This window comes from Periplaneta americana, chromosome 10 (genome assembly GCF_040183065.1).
Source record: "Periplaneta americana isolate PAMFEO1 chromosome 10, P.americana_PAMFEO1_priV1, whole genome shotgun sequence".
NCBI classification, from domain to species: Eukaryota; Metazoa; Arthropoda; class Insecta; order Blattodea; family Blattidae; genus Periplaneta; species Periplaneta americana.
Window position 1 is genome coordinate 26,418,616 of NC_091126.1, and position 17,652 is coordinate 26,436,267.

The 17,652-nt window shown below is 33.0% G+C and overlaps 1 protein-coding gene across 1 annotated transcript in view; it reads right to left on the bottom strand.

The window, feature by feature from the left end:
- The window catches only part of LOC138707357 (uncharacterized), a 181,788-nt gene extending 165,932 nt beyond the window's left edge, over positions 1-15,856 (bottom strand). Inside the window, exon 1 of the mRNA XM_069836639.1 lies at positions 15,662-15,856. Coding sequence (XP_069692740.1) covers positions 15,662-15,700 — 39 coding nt within the window. The 5' untranslated portion in view covers positions 15,701-15,856. The remainder of the gene's footprint in view (positions 1-15,661) is intronic.
- Between the last annotated feature and the right edge of the window lie 1,796 nt (positions 15,857-17,652).

A 17,652-nucleotide genomic window follows, 5' to 3' on the forward strand; every position in this document is an offset into this window, starting at 1 on the left:
CGTAGAAACGTGTTTTAATGATATCTGAATCTATCAGTAATATAAAAATGTTAATTCATATCAGTGAAACATTATTTCATCATACCTGACAGATCTAAATGCACAACTTTAATTTATGTAATAATTAAACTACAATACATAGAACGATGTTTCTAGCGAAATGCATACGGATGCCTGACACAGACGTAAAAAGTTTTCATCGCTGTTTTTACGGAATAACTAACAACGTCTAGTGGAAAATAAAATTACAACTCATTGAAATGTTTTGACATTACATGAATGATCTTCTTGCCTCTATACGGATTAATAACCTCCATTAAAAAATGACATTATTTAATTATTTGGGTCTCCGTGGAATTTTTGTCATCCATCGCCACAAGAAAAGGGAAACTATCTAGCAATTGTAAAACAAACTCTCTTACAACTATAAAATAAAAGTGTTTAAATTATCGCTTTCGTAATAAAGACATTTTTATTATTATCAATTCATCCAATAATTAAATACATGCTACGTAAATTTCACACTGAAAATTGTAACACGGTACATTCTCTGCACATGGCAGCACAAAACCAACGCTATCATTTGTGTAAAAGGAGAGAAAAATTATACAATTAATACAAAACGATGGTATGAAAGATACTTAAAAAAACAGATACTACACTCTAAATTCTGTACGAGAGTTAGGTACGGTATGCAAAGAGTACAGTAATTGCTTTTATTTAGAACAAATTTAGCGCCTTAGTATTAATATTTTCGTAGTGAAATAGAAAGGTGTACGGTAAAATTTCACTTAACTGAATTTCTGCATATTCCAAGAGTACAAAATACTATTATAGGCATAAGTACATATACAGGAGCAAGATAATAATATTAGCAGACTCGGCTATATTAAGCACTGTGCTATTTATGATTATTATATTATTAATTTATTACAATAATTATTATCTTTGAAAGCCGTGAAGGCTTTTCGCCGCTGAACAAACAATATTGTACCAAATTAAAAGAAACATTAAACCATCTACACGGAGACTGAAACACAGGGCCTATAGGTCTAAATGCTTTAAAGCGTATGAAATAAATGTATAATTTTGTAACAGCGCTAAAAATAACGTTGCATTATTTAGTTTAATATTTACCGTTTTCAGAAACATTTAGGCATATTTGGATGGAATATTAGGAAGGGGTAGTACTTATAAAACTAATCTTAATGCACTAGATTTATTACAGAGAAGAATAATTAAAATGTTTAAAAAAAACCTACTGTTTATCCTAAAAAACTGATTTTAGAATTTGAAGTCTTGAAAATACATCAAATTTATATAAATACTTAATAATCATCCATATTTCATGTCATATATTCACAAACACAAAACCACAGGCACGGACGCTATACATTTGTTTGAACCCAAGTGTTAACGAGCACTGCTTTCGATTGTAGTTGTAATATCGGCTCTAGAATTTATAACAAATTAATAAAGAAATATCCACATCTATTTAACTCCAACGGTTTCAAATCTAAAAATATAAGTAATTTGCTATGAGTAAATATTCATTTTAGATGTTATTTTAGTGTAACTTAAGCATGTAATTTTATTACGTATCGAATTCTCCCCTGAGCACAAGATCACTCTCTTTCGGGGAGTGCTAGAATTTTGTGTATTTACAATTGAGGGGTTTGCCGGAAGAAAGGCGGATAGACTTCTACGACTTGGTAGAGACTAAGCAAATATAGTTCAATTTAGTCAATCCAGTTGTTTCCTTTGATTACTTTTTATGTTCATTATTGTCCTTGCTTTAAGAGTAAACAAACTTATGAAACTCATAGATTCAGACGGAAATATTTTATGTTCTATAAATATTCAGATTTTTGGGCTTATTGTCATCAGGATTATACAAGGAATAAATTTTATTTATTTATGTTCACACAAAATGGAGATTTTCTTTTTCTGTTATATTCAGAGATTTTGCTTTGCGTATTTAATGTCTACTCAGTATATCTGAAATAATGTAAATTACTTTAGAAGTAGATAATAAATGTCATAAAATGTACCTTTGTTTCAATTCAGTGTGAAATTTAAATCTGAAATCTACATTAAATCCTCTAAGCGAATCATTATATTAATAAAGGGCGTATAGACCGAAGTTTTATATGGTACAAATATAAGGAAATTTAATAACATAAATTGCCTAAATGCTACAAAACATTTATACTCGCTAAGATTTTTAATTTAATGTATAATTTTGTTCACTATCTGTATAACATTTTATTCAGGTGCATTTTAAAATCTTAGATTGCCTGTATCTCAATTCACCATATTGACGTATGCGCCCTTTTTCCGGCAAACCCCTCAATTTCTTTGTATTATATTTTTCTGGCAATAAAATTATTATTATTATTATTATTACTATTATTATTATTATTATTATTATTATTATTATTATTATTATTATTATTACAAATGATAGAATATTACGACAGAAATCGGTAACAGACCAGAATAAGTTGTTGGCAGTTGTTTTACTACAAATTACAAAGAGGAGCTCCTGTGATCATACTTAACATTTATATCGAAATTTCCACGTAAATAGGCTATATCCACACTTTCAGCGTTTCTGACACCTAAGAAATGGATTTGGAAATATCGTTTCAGTACTGCGATATTTTATAAACTCCTCTACGGATTTTGTTGATATATTTACCTTTCTTAATAAGAAACTTACATAGCTTATTCAGAGACGATGAAATACGAATCCCATTTATAACTTTTAAGCTCGCGTAAGCGGTTGTATGGAAAAGTATTTAGGCCTACATGAAAATAAAATCTCTTTCAAATATGTATCGAGTAGTAGGCCTATCACCTACTAAGAAGTGACATCTTTCACGTCCAGGAATGGTCAAAAGCTTTGCTCTGTGATGTCGGTAGGAGCTCGCATAAACTAATTGCCTGGTGTGGCATTTTCCTCAAAGTTTTCACTGGATGTCGGTTAACCTTATTGTAAATTCTCGGATTCAACTCGCTAGATACCATCTCGTCATCACCAAACTTTGCAGAGGTTAGATCATTTCGCACTGGATTCAGTGTAGTTAAATAACCGAATAAAATAATAACTCCAAGAACACCTAAACTACAAGCGATGGTTAGATAGCCTATGCCTAGTTTTCGTAAATCAAGAATTCGCCAATTACGGGTTTTCAGGGATAAAATAAATTCTGTTCCAAGCTCTAACATGTCGACATATCGTTAAATTTTAATTTACCAAATAAAGCAAAATTTAGCTTAACTTATACGCGAAATTTTTGTTTTTAGAATTAATTCATATGAAATCAGCGTTTTGAAGCGATTTTTTTTATTAAAGTGACAAAATGGTTTATTACAAGAAGTGGAACAAATATATGCATGAATTAATACAATAAGCATTTATGATTAAAATATACCTAGTCTGATATGCATTAATATTTATGTATAAAATTTTGAATATAATAATCAAACCCTATGTTAATACAGAATTTTGAATCCCATACTCAAACAGTATTTCGAGTGAATTTATTTTAAATATACAGTAGATATAAGTAGTCTGAATATTATTGATCTCTCTTAGGTTAGCTATATTGTTCACACACAGGAAGGGAGAATATTTCACAAATGAATTCACAGGACAAGTAAATGCCGTAATGTTAAAATATGCAACGAACCTTTTAAGATTCACTTCACGATACAGACCTCTAGTAGTTGCAGATATATACATTAATGTATTGTGCATGACAATATTCAAAATGTGATATTTTAAAATCTGAAGTGACATTTACTTTTTGTTTCATTGCGCGAAATAACACCAAAATTAACGAAATTTATATGGCCTACGAAAATTTAGAATTTTGCTTTCCGTAAAATAGGATACCCAGCAACGCTACATCGAAATGCTGGTAATATTCTACAATATACTATTTTTTTCGGAATGAGATACGATACTACTAATGCTTTAACTAATAGTGTTATTACAATGAAGGTAATACAAGGATTGCTGAAGCATTCAGCAAAGTGTAAAGTAAATCTGATAGCCCGAATAAGTATTATAGTTCTTCGGATTTCATAATTTTGTTTAAACCCCATTTCAGTTCGGTTGATAGACCCTCCCCTCTACTCACACTCTCTACCATCAGTGAAGGGGAAGATGCTACTGTCAATTTTAATAACGTTCGTCTAACTGACTTTCAACACAGTGACAAATTTTATTATTGGATATTTTTACCGGTAATTTATATTTCGAAAGTCTATACTAATCGTTAATATTTCATTTTATTGTTGTTTATATCAACTGGCACATTAAAAAGCTACTGACAGCAGAAGATAAATGTTTTCTTCACCGCTAGTTGCTGCTCTACAGCTTAAGGCTCATTCACAATGAAAATTAAACATAACGTAAGCGTTAACTAAAGAATATAAACGTTACGGTAAAATCAAGAAGTCATACCATCATTCACGATAGGAACATAAACATAACCGCAAACATACTTGGTAACCATGGAAACATAACAACGACGCCATTTCCTCATATTCTGTCGTATACTTCAGCGCTCCACGATTGTGTTGTTTGCAAATCACGTAAGCATAAGCATGAAAGTTTGGAGTTTGAAAACTTTCATGTTAACGTCTTACGGTAATGTTTATGTCAATGCTTATGTGAATCATTGTGAATGATCACATTTGGTAGCCTGGGCGCAAACTTCTGTGTATATGTTACGGTTATGTTTAATTTTCATTGTGAATGGGCCTTTACAGTGGGACAATCTGCACTGTGTCGCTCCCCCTTGGCTTCATAATACAAACTAACATCCCTTAATTTAATTAATTATTAGTTGGGAATACTGTAAGAATAACACTAAAATATACTCTAACATGTAATTTTCAAACATCTGTGTGGCTGTATTTTATATCCACTTATGTACTTATTTAATATTTTATTTTCTTGCATGTACAACTTGGGGGGTCCAGGTATAAGAGGTAACAGCTACCGTTCTGTTACTGACGGACTCGGGGCAAGTAGAAGGGGAAAGAAATGACTTCGAATCCTCTCAACTTGCATGAAATGTCGTTTAATAACCGATTCGTTTTCGAAAAGAAAAGCTCATGTCTGTTTTAAAACGAGGAACATACTAGAAGTACGAACGCTAGAATCATTCTTACCTAAAGTTTTAAAAAGCCTTCTAGAAATCTGACAAGTCTGGCGTTGAAAAAGAAATGTCGGAAATAGAAAAAAGGCAATATGAAGACGATGGCGTTGCTCGGGGTGGGGGTGCTTTCCTGAGCTAACATTTCCTACACATAATGGCCACAAACAGCTCCGGTCCGGGAGCCTACGGAAATTTAGGATTTTTACTTTCCGTACAATAGTATACCCAGTAACGCTATATCGAAATGCTGGTAATATTCTACAATATACTATTTTTTTCGGAATACGACACGATACTGCTAATGCTTTAACTAATAGCGTTATTATAAAGAAGGTAATACGAGGATTGTTGATGCATTCAGAATTGATAGCCCGAATAGGTATTATAGATCTTCGGATTTCATAATTTTGTCTCATAACTGATTTGTTTCCGAAAAGAAAAGCTCATGTCTGTTTTAAGGGCATATGTACGTGAACGACCGCAAATATTATCAGAAAATGCAGGCTCTAAATTTCTAAAATTCTATAAGGAAATGAACTCACAATTGGACAAAAATTACAAGGTACCACAACAAGACTTATTAGAACTTACATATCTGATAAAAGTATAAGAAAGGTTAATAATAATATTTTTAAGAATTCACTTTTTACTTTAAATTAAATTTTCCGAGATTTGAAAATTTTCACATATATTTCGTAACTCCACAACCATTAGAGATAGAATTCTGAAATTTTGTACACTGATTTAAGATGCATTTATGCAAAAGGTAGACTACAATAATGCCGATTTCTTTGGAAATAGAAAAATTAGGTCACAAAGCATTATGTAAATTTTAATATATTTTATATAGGACAAATAAAGAATTAATTGTATTAAAATAAACAACTCTACATGTCAGAGTAGTCCATTTTTCAGATATAAGTGTTTATTACATGCAGGAAAAATATTAAATATATCAGAGAGATCATAACAATGTTATGGTTACCAAATGATGTAACTGAATTTTTTTTTTCATACTCTGATAAGACTCATTTGAAAAATATTATCAGTAACCTTTTTTAATACTTTTATCAGATATTTAAGTTGTAATATAATGTCTTGTTGTGGTACCTTGTAATTTTTGTCCAATTGTGAGTTCATTTTCTTATAAAATTATAGAAATATAGAGCCTGCATTTTCTGATAATATTAAGTGGCCGTTTGCGTACATATACCCCTAAAACGAGGAACATACTACAAGTACGAACGCTAGAATCATTCTTACCTAAGTTTTGAAAAGCCTTCTAGAGATCTGACAAGTCTGGCGTTGAAAAAGAAACGTCGGAAATAGAAAAAAGGCAATATGAAGACGATGGCGTTGGCCGGGGTGGGGGGGGGGGTGCTTTCCTGAGCTAACATTTCCTACAGATAATGGCCACAAACAGCTCCGGTCCGGGGCAGATCTATTGGCTATCACTAACTTGTAAAGGAGCGATCCCAAACAAACACGGCCAGGCCTCCGGATTATCTCTCCCCGCTATGAGAACAATTCCGCTAGGAAGATTCTCCATACGGTGCTGTGAAAGACGCAAAAGAAAAGTAGTGACGAGGGGGGCCAGTCTCGTTGTAACGTGAAACGGAACTTCTAGTCGCTCCGAGTTGCTAGCCGATGCCATTTCAAGCCGAGCAAAGCTTTTTGGCATGGTCAGAGCTTTGACACGCTGCGTAATAGCTACCCTGATGTATATCCGTGAAACAGCTACAAGCACATTCAAGGGCGTATACTGCAGCTTATGTTTTGGGCTTTCAATAGAAGAAACTGACACCGTCCTGGGGTTACACTGACAGATGCGTATTCAACTCAAAGCATTCGAGACTGACCTGGAATCTACTACCTGCCGAACCGTACGTCCCGTATAAAGCACGCCAGCAATTAAATTTCAACAAGAAACCGTGGCAAACGAAAATTATTACAGACCAGAAACTCGATACCTACCATTTGCGCCTCCCTCTCACATTTCGCAATGCACCCTTCTGTAGTGTAAAGAAATACTAAGCGATTGTTGGCGATTTGTCGCTATGTTTTTCAAATAAAATGACATGCTTCTAATATCATAATTAGGGCTAAGATTTTGATGAAATTGATCTTTTTTCTAGTACGCCAGAAACATTGTTGCTTTAGTATTTATATGTTATGTGATAAACTGAGTGTTTTGAGACATATTTGTTAGGGCATTTTTTTTGCCTATTTTACCTCATAAGAGCATCTTTTGTTTTATTCGGTCATTTTTTCAGGAATTTTCATTTAATTTTGGCCATAAATCCCCATTATTAATGTAAAATAATGTTTATTTCCTTTGATATTTTCTTTACATATTTTGTATAATATTTTAATCGTTTTTCTACACAAATATTGCCATCTTAACGTAGTACACCCCATGTAATGGATCAGTCCAACCACCCCTTCAATATAGACTCCTCTATACCTGCTAATTCCGGATGAGAGTGGCCTTGTGGTAGACTACATGGAAACTAAAAGTAAAGTAAATCCATGGCGCTACAGCCCATGAAGGGCAAAGACCGACCAGCCTACTGCTGACCTCACGTCCATATGCCGAAGCAGAGGTAAACAATCATACATGGAAACTACATCAGGTAAAATAATTAATTAAACTGTACTATTTCGAAAAAATTATGTAAAATTTAATTTAATTACTAGTCTAAATATTAAGTAGCACAAAACCTCTTTTCCCACTAAGCTAATTATGTAAGATCAATTTTTATGGCATTTTAAGGGCATTTTTAAAAGATTTTTAGGTCATAAATGCATTGTTTTTAAGACATTTTTTCATGATTTATAGGTCATCAAAATCCTAGCCCTAATCATAATAAATATACTGTCTGTAAGTATTAAACTAGTTACAGAGGCAGGGCTGTCTATGTTTTCAAACCATTAAGAAGATATAATAATTTTAATTAATTTAATTTAACAGTTTACTTAATCTGGTAGAGCTAAGGTTAGCAGGCATTCTCTTTGCCCAGCCATACTCTAAATAAAATAGCCCTTTATTATTATTATTATTATTATTATTATTATTATTATTATTATTATCGAATCTCCAAAATTTACAAATAACCCTATTGCAGCTAAGGTACGTTAGGCTTAGTTAAAATGACAACCATAATATATAACAACTCAAATGTGTTTCATTAGTCACAAAATATGATATGAAAGAGGTGTAACAAATGCCAGTCTTTATATCGTACCTTATTGAATCAGTTTTGTCTTCTGGTGTGAACTGTGTTAAGAAATCATGGATTTAATTTCATTATCAGGAAGTAACATTACCGAACAATAGGTTATTGTATCTTGCAATAAATTTAGCTTCAAATTTGAGACATGGATTGATATTAAAAACATTGCAATACTATATTACTGCAAATTACTATAAACTGAAAACCAATGGACAAATAAGTGAATAGGTTGATACTTCCAATTTTCTCCTTAAATATCTTTGGAATTGAAACAAATCAGGAATTAAGAGTTGGCATTACTGTAGAAGTTAGTCAACAAATTAATGAATTACAAGACGTAAATAATTATAACAGAAGTAACGGTACGGAATATTACCTGATACAGAACTCGTATTTTACACAAAAATACGTAAATAATGGAACCTCGTGAAATAAAATCGTCACACATTACGAGATTCATTGGACTTGGGAACTGAGTTATGCCGACATCATTAAAAAGACGGAAATGAAGATGTGGAAACGTAAGTGTCAATGGAAGAAACACAGATGATTATCTAGGAGTTTACTAACATCAGCTCAAAAGAAGATATAGTGGAGGACCACAGAAAAGATTGTTAGACCATTTTTTAGATTTAAATTTCGAAACGGATCATAAGATTTGGACTTCAAAGTGATGATGATGGTGATTATGATTATGATTATTATTATTATTATTATTATTATTATTATTTTGATGATGATGACCACGACGATAGAAATAATAGACTAATTGTGCTGGCGACCGCAATAAAATTACAGCTTACTACAAAAACATCCATTACTCGCCTGAAGTAATGTAGTACATTACTAAAAATAAAGCTGTAAAAAACTTTTTAATTTAAACAAATAATATATAAAAACATTAATTTAAACAAATGAGTTAGGTGAGTTGCTGAACAGTAGACCTAAATATTATGCGTTTAACTAAATTATCAATGACTTGTTTCAACATTGGGAGCGCTCACAAAAGAAGCACGGTCCCATATTTTATTATATAAAGAGGACATTTAAAAAGTTTAATTACTAAATCAACTCTTTTTTGTAACAATTTATCTTTTACACAGGTTATGTGTACGCTTACCATTCCCGCACTCATGCCCTTTCCTATTTAATGTTACATAACATATTTTAGAGTTACAGACCGCGATAATGCTGAACATTCTGAATATGTTCTTTTGAATTAAAAGTGTTTATTATACAAAGTGTTTGGTCGACTGACAGCCAAAACCACATAAGAAGCTAATTATTTGATTTCTATGGCCTAGGTAGCCTAATTTCATTACAACATTTGCACCGTACCTCAAATATTAGCTTCGCGAAATTTACAGATAGTGTAAGTTGTATAAATGCAGAAAATTGTGCGCATAACACAAAAAATGTCACAATATTTTGTACAAAATCAATATTATATTCTAGAGTAGTATCCTTGTAGAGAATAATCATGCCGAATGTACACAAATTTTGTCATAAAACAGGACGGCAAGTTTAAACACCGATAAACGCCGGCAACACGCCATGTACTTACGTATAACTGCCCGTGCGATATGTTCAAATTAGTACTTCGATTGAAAATGACGCGATTTGTCTCGCATGTTTTATTACTGTAGGTGTTAGTAAACACTGTCGTTGTGGCTGATGGGTAATTTGCCAAAGGCCTTTCTCGCCCTTAGGCATGCGCTAAGGAAAAAAAAAAAGAAGAGCTGAAGTAACCGCCAAAACAAAACAAACACGTCAGACGTGAGCACGCGTTTTTATATGTTCTCTACGCTCGAATGGGATTTTATCGATTTCCTTAAAAATGAAACATGGCAGATGCATGGGAATTGTGTTCGTAACGTAATACAGTTACACCTCAAGTAACTTTATGATTGGACATGTTTTATCGATTTGCATTCGACCTATAGGCTATGCGGTGAAATTTCGTTAAAATTAATTTCATAACGAGAAAAATAGGAATAAAATCTTAATAGCTAATTAAAGTTAACTATTATTACAAAATAATTGTTATTACTATAAACTTCGACCAGAAAGAGAATAAGAAATTTTCGAAATGTTATATCACTTTTAAAGTTGCTAAAATATTATTAAAGCTAGCATTTGCGTAACAAAAGCAAACAATTAGAAATAAGTAACTGAAAATAATGTGATTTCTTATGTAAAGATTGATTCATATAAAATTCTGCTACGAAACGAGTGTCTTTGAATTTTTCAACCAGCTTTCGTAATGTTAAAGGTTATAATTCCTACAATTCATACTATGCCTAGATCTAAACACTTTTCAGCGCGTTCGAAAAATCTATATTTCACTCATAACAATGAGTAAGATCAATTATTTTTATCCCTCGGGGAGAAGGAAATTGTTTCGATTATTGATTTGTGAAACTTCGAAATAATCGTTGCCAAAGGTGCCGACATCTATACTAATAATACATCTGTAGCCAAAATTTTTCTGGTAATTTTCGATTTTTTTTAAATAATTAGTGTTAACATGTAATAATTAACCATCCTGAAACCGAAAATCGCTTTTTTGAAATTTTTGTTTGTATGTCGTCTGTCTGTCTGGATGTTTGTTACCTTTTCACGCGATAATGGCTGAACCGATTTATATGAAAATTGGAATATAAATTAAGTTCGTTGTAACTTAGATTTTAGGCTATATAGCATTCAAAATACTTTCTTTAAAAGGGGGTTATAAGGGGGCTTGAATTAAATAAATCGAAATATCTCCCTTTTTATTAATTTTCATGAAAAATGTTACATAACAAAAGTTTCTTTAAAAATGATTTCCGATATGTTTCATGCCAAGCAAAATTTTGATGTGACCAAATTACACCAAAAACGGATGTTCTCTGATCCAAATGATCATATTTTAATTATTTGCATGTAATAACAATTAAGAAATATGTTAAATGAAATATCATTACACTAAATGAGTGGTCTCTGGACCAAAATGATCGCATTTTAATTATTTAAATACAATTTAAATTAAGTGACATATTAAACGATTTATCCTTCTATAAACACGAATGTTCCCTGGACCAGATGTCCAATTTTAATTGTTTAATTTACTTTATATTTATTTCTAACAAGTGCAGCGGAGCGCACGGGTGGGTACAGCTAGTAAACAATAAAGTTAAAGCCAATACTATATATTTTAAAGTAGGAAGCGGTATTCTTAATTATAAGTAGAAGATCTTTAATAAAAGAATCTGTGATTTATGAAAGTGCCTTCACATTTGAATACGTCCATTTATGGATAAGCTTATATGAAGTTATAAAAGCGTAGAAAATAGGGGAGTCGCTACAATTATTATATTTACGTCAGTTCTTAGAACATATACAAAATAAAAAGAAATATTACAAATTACAGTATATCTCTTGAAAGCGGAGATGTCGTACAAGTTAAAATTTGGATGGCAAACGCAATAATCTATCCCCTTAAAATTTTCTCAAAACACTGCTCATAGGCCTACAGTAAGATGTTAAATGTCTTGTAACGATAGAACGAAAGATACAAGACAATGTAGAATATATAACGATTAAAGCGAAAATTATTAATGATACGGCTAGGGAAATGTTTTCAGAAGAACGGCACTGAAAAGAATATGCTTTACTGCATGTAAATCATAAATCATTCTTGTAATACGTATGTATGAAGTACTCGACGAATTATTGTGGTAGCGTCTACTTCCGTAAAACAACATTTTTCATATATACATTTACAATGACAGTAACAAAACGCGGAACAACTTTCGAATGATAACGTAAATATTGTTTCCTCCCCTTTAAAACTGCGCTAATGACATTCCGTAACAGATTTAAAAATACGAAGAGGTAAGAGTTTATCGAACTGAAGTATTATGGAACAAGTATTTTGTATTTTAAGCTTCGTAACAGTCACAATAAGACTTGGTATATTTTGTAGGAATGTTCTAAGTTTAACGGCGAACTAAAAAAGAGAATCGAAATACAGCTTTAACGAAATTCACGGTAATAATTCTTTACAATGCACGACCAACTTCATCTATTGTGCGCTACGAGAACTACAAAATAATTAGGCCTAATGCAACAGTATTTTTCATAGTTATAAATCTATTTAGGTGAAGCAGTGCACTAAAATATAGTAGGCCTAGTCGAATTTCTACGGAAGAATCTAGAGAAATTCAGAAATGTATTAAGTCAACAATTAACTGATTAATCGTTTACAAATTGTCACTAAGTTTCACTAACTTATATATTTATTCTGTAAGTAGCTTTACGTAATTTTTAGGCAAGTGTTAGATGTGCGAAAATAACAAAATGCTTTGTGGTTTGTAATTTAGTACAATTTTGGAATAAAGTACGCAATATTTGTAGTTGGTTAACCTTCTTCGTCTGTGGATTTTATTGTATAGGCCTAAACCCTTACTCTCTCTCATTCTAACTCAGATTTTGAGTAAATATGCTTTAAAAACTTACCGTTCGGGGCCAAAGAAGAAATACATCGCACACAATATTTCATTAATGTAGACCTACATGATGCATAGAGAATATTTAAGTTTCCCTTACTTTTTGCACGCATTTCACTCATTTCGTTGAGTCATATAATCACCACTATCATCACCTAATTTAAGAGCCGGGATATTTAACTGCTTTTTTCGCGTTTATAAAGGTGTTAAGAAAATACTGGGCTCTCTGCGTTAAACCACATACTTTCACTGAGTTTGTTTTGGGATTACATACGATACAAAAAATAATTCTTGGGGTGAATTATTTACTCTGAAAATTTCCAGGTATAGTAGTGTCACTGATGCCGCAAATCCGTTAATGATGACAAAACGCGTGTGTTTATAGTAGTGTAGCGTTTATTATATCTACAATGTGATAAGAAAAATAAAAGAGCAAAACATAACATGGAAAGAAAAGAATTTAATCGAACCGAAGGAAAATAGGAACTCAGCCGACATTCCACCACAACAGCGAATATACAGACATCGAATCAAAGGAGTAAATCTACGTAAACATAAAACACAAAATACGTGCACCTCTATCGATAAGGTTCTTTCTAGAAATTTGTGCATGCCTAATGATTGGGATACATGCAAGCGTCAAAGAAACCGTGATCACGTGCAATTACGGACGACAACCAACCGAAATGGGGGGTGCGCGTTTGTGGGAACACCAACCCGACGCAATTGTTTCAAAATGAACTACTGATTTAAATTTAATATTCTATGCGAAGTCCGTGTCTGCCAATGAAATATACATGGGATTTCACTTGTACCCGAGTCCGTACGAAAATAGAGTTTCAAGTTTCGTGATATATTATTCATATTACACAATAATAACATGTACGAGGATAGAGCGTGTGGAATATGGTACTACTTGTTTATATCTCGAGACAATGAATATTTTGGAAATGTAGAAACACAAGCGTAAGGAATGACGAACTTTTACTTTATGTTTGAAAGCGTATAAATCTCATGTCACGCAAGAAAGTTTTCAATAGTTGAAATACATAGAGAAAACAACAGAATCTTACAAGAATTAATAATTTGGAAATTATAAAATATATAAATTATTGTACCTTCTTGAATTTGTTTCATTTATGTCCTTTATAATCTATTTATTTTACCTATATAAGAGATCGGGGAAAGAATTCAACACTTACTGTCATATAACCTCAAATATCGTTTTCCTTTGCTTGAATTATTGCGAATGAGATAATCAAACTTATAAACTTTATTGAATAATTAGAATTTTGAACTACAATTCCCATTTAAGGGCCGAGATAAAATCAACAGGTTCAAATATACACAGTAGATGAAAATGATACTCAAATAATATTTAAATATACGAAAGAATCTCCTATATTCGCAGATTCTCCCAATTACTCGTATGTGGTTTAACAGGATATTTCACTTTACAGAAAAATACCTTTCAATCCGGAATAACGTATAAAATTCGACTTCACGAAGCATTCCGTTTACCAGTAACATCACTGTCAAATTCGACGTCATCTGCAGAAGCTGACAATTTCACGACATTGAATGCTATCTCTAGGCGAAGAGGTTAACCAATCTAAAGCGGAGAGCATGGGATTGGAAAAAAAATGAACATACTACATTTTTTATGACAACCTGCAGAGTGAATTTTACGTACTCAACACTTTTAAAGCGTAAAACTCACTCAACTAATGCGACAAAGCAACTCATACACCATTTTGTTGTCGCATTTATTGTACAGGTTGATGGAACCAGCACTAAAAATTACGTAAAACTTGTAATTCGCTAAATGATTACTTATCTATAGCAATTCCCTCCACCTCTTACACGATACCAGTAACGGTTTTAGGTAGAACGAAAACACAACGCGATCTTAATATTAATATAATTTTTCGAACATTACACCATATTCAAATGAACTAACTGGCTATAGTATTAAAATTAAATCCCTAGTGGCTAAATTCATATTCCTACCGTATGAGCTATACCTACAGAATCTGCAGATTAATATGTTCGCCACGCATGCAATCTATCTCATAATGAATATTCAAAACCGTTCTGCATCCCCTTTAGGTGACAATCAATGATTCAAATATTTTAAATACGTTTTAGTTTTAATTTTGTGTAGTGGACATCGACAAATATTGTAAAACTGTGACCGATTTACATGTACATACTGATGTTTTACGCGTGTCAGTTATTAGTGGGTAATGAATTTAATTTACGTAAAACACGAACCATATTTAATCTATTTTGCTCTGCATTTATAGAAGATATTGCATACTAATTTATGTTTAAAAAAACTCGGAATAATTCAATAGGCCTACACGGAAACTGCGAAAAGCAATATGGGCTTAGCTTAATTACGAAACAGAAAATGTAACCAAATATGACGACACTGTGTAACGAAATTCATAAACCGGCACAACGAACGAGTGAAAATGTAACCATCGTAGCGTAGTCGGCATCTGGTTACACTTAATGCATCTTCAGCACAATGATATTCTTAACCTCCAAATGAAAATTTATAAAAAATAATAAAATTATTATTATTTAGCGCCACTAACATTTTATCGCATGCAATATCGGTGGTAAGCAAGATGCTGCATTGCGAAGAAATGGACCTACCGTAATCCATTAACCCGGGGTGAAGCGTCGATTTATTTTGTAAAAAAAAACGCAAAATAAAAATGTTAAACACATCGGCATTCACACCGTTGTATAAACTCACCTTAGTGCAACGTATCCAAAATTGATCTGGCGATCGCATGCATTCGATATTATTCTATCACTGTGGCGCGAACACTTTAAACCAAACGCAACGGAAGAGAAACTTGTGTGGTCGAGAGGGTGGTAATACAGACAGCTACCGCTCCCTTGCGCTGTCGAGAAGCAACTGACAGCCAGCGCTAGTCTACACTGGATCGCCAGCTCGGTGTTCGGCCACTCTCGGTTCAATCCAAGCGAAGTAGCTCTTGCCTGCCTGTGCTTGGCTTGGCTTGCTTGCCTGCGTACAGAACCCGAACTTCTGCCTCCCCTCCTACACTCCATCAAACTTTGGATTCCTTTTTCCCCTGTTTATTTTTTATATTTTAAATGATACTATAACTCCATATTACCACCTTCTATATAATGAACCAGAAGTGTTATTTAAACACGTGGCGGTCCTAAAATTCAAATAATTCTTTTCCTTTATTCTCCAATATATCGATTGTATATGGAAGGAGTCCATAATCGTACCTATCTTTAAGAAGGGGGACAAGACTAACTGTAGTAACTTTCGAGGAATATCACTTTTCTTGACGTCGTACAAAATTTTGTCCAATATTCTTTTGAGAAGATTAACTCCATATGTAGATGGAATTATTGGGGATTATCAGTGTGGTTTTAGGCGTAATAGATCAACTATTGACCAGATATTTTGTATTCGACAGATAATGGAGAAAAAATGGGAGTATAAGGGTACAGTGCATCAGTTATTCATAGATTTCAAAAAGGCATATGACTCGGTTAAGAGAGAAGTTTTATATGATATTCTTATTGAATTTGGTATTCCCAAGAAACTAGTTCGATTAATTAAAATGTGTCTCAGTGAAACATACAGCAGAGTTCGTATAGGTCAATTTCTGTCAGATGCATTTCCAATTCACTGTGGGCTAAAGCAAGGAGATGCACTATCACCTTTACTTTTTAACTTTGCTCTAGAGTATGCTATTAGGAAAGTCCAGGATAACAGAGAGGGTTTAGAATTGAACGGGTTACATCAGCTGCTTGTCTATGCGGATGACGTGAATATGTTAGGAGAAAATCCAGAAATGATTAGTGAAAACACGAGGATTTTACTGGAAGCAAGTAAAGAAATAGGTTTGGAAGTAAATCCTGAAAAGACAAAGTATATGATTATGTCTCATGACGGAAATATTGTGCGAAATGGAAATATAAAAATTGGAAATTTATCTTTCGAAGAGGTGGAGAAGTTCAAATATTTTGGAGCAACAGTAACAAATATAAATGATACTCGGGAGGAAATTAAACACAGAATAAATATGGAAAATGCGTGCTATAATTCGGTTGAGAAGCTTTTATCATCCAGTCTGCTGTCAAAAAATCTGAACGTTAGAATTTATAAAACAATTATATTACCGGTTGTTCTTTATGGTTGTGGAACTTGGACTCTCACTTTGAGAGAGGAACAGAGATTAAGGGTGTTTGAGAATAAGGTTCTTAGGAAAACATTTGGGGCTAAGAGGGATGAAGTTACAGGAGAATGGAGAAAGTTACACAACGGAGAGCTGCACGCATTGTATTCTTCACCTGACATAATTAGGAACATAAAATCCAGACGTTTGACATGGGCAGGACATGTAGCACGTATGGGCGAATCCAGAAATGCATAAAGAGTGTTAGTTGGGAGGCCGGAGGGAAAAAGACCTTTGGGGAGGCCGAGACGTAGGTGGGAAGATAATATTAAAATGGATTTGAGGGAGGTGGGATATAATGGTAGAGACTGGATTAATCTTGCTCAGGATAGGGACCAATGGCGGGCTTATGTGAGGGCGGCTATGAACCTCCGGGTTCCTTAAAAGCCAGTAAGTAAGTAAGTATAATTCCATATTACCACCTTCTTTATAATGAACCAGAAGTGTTATTTAAACACGTGGCAGTCCTAAAATTCAAATAATTCTTTTGCTTTATTCTCCAATATATGTATGTATGTATGTA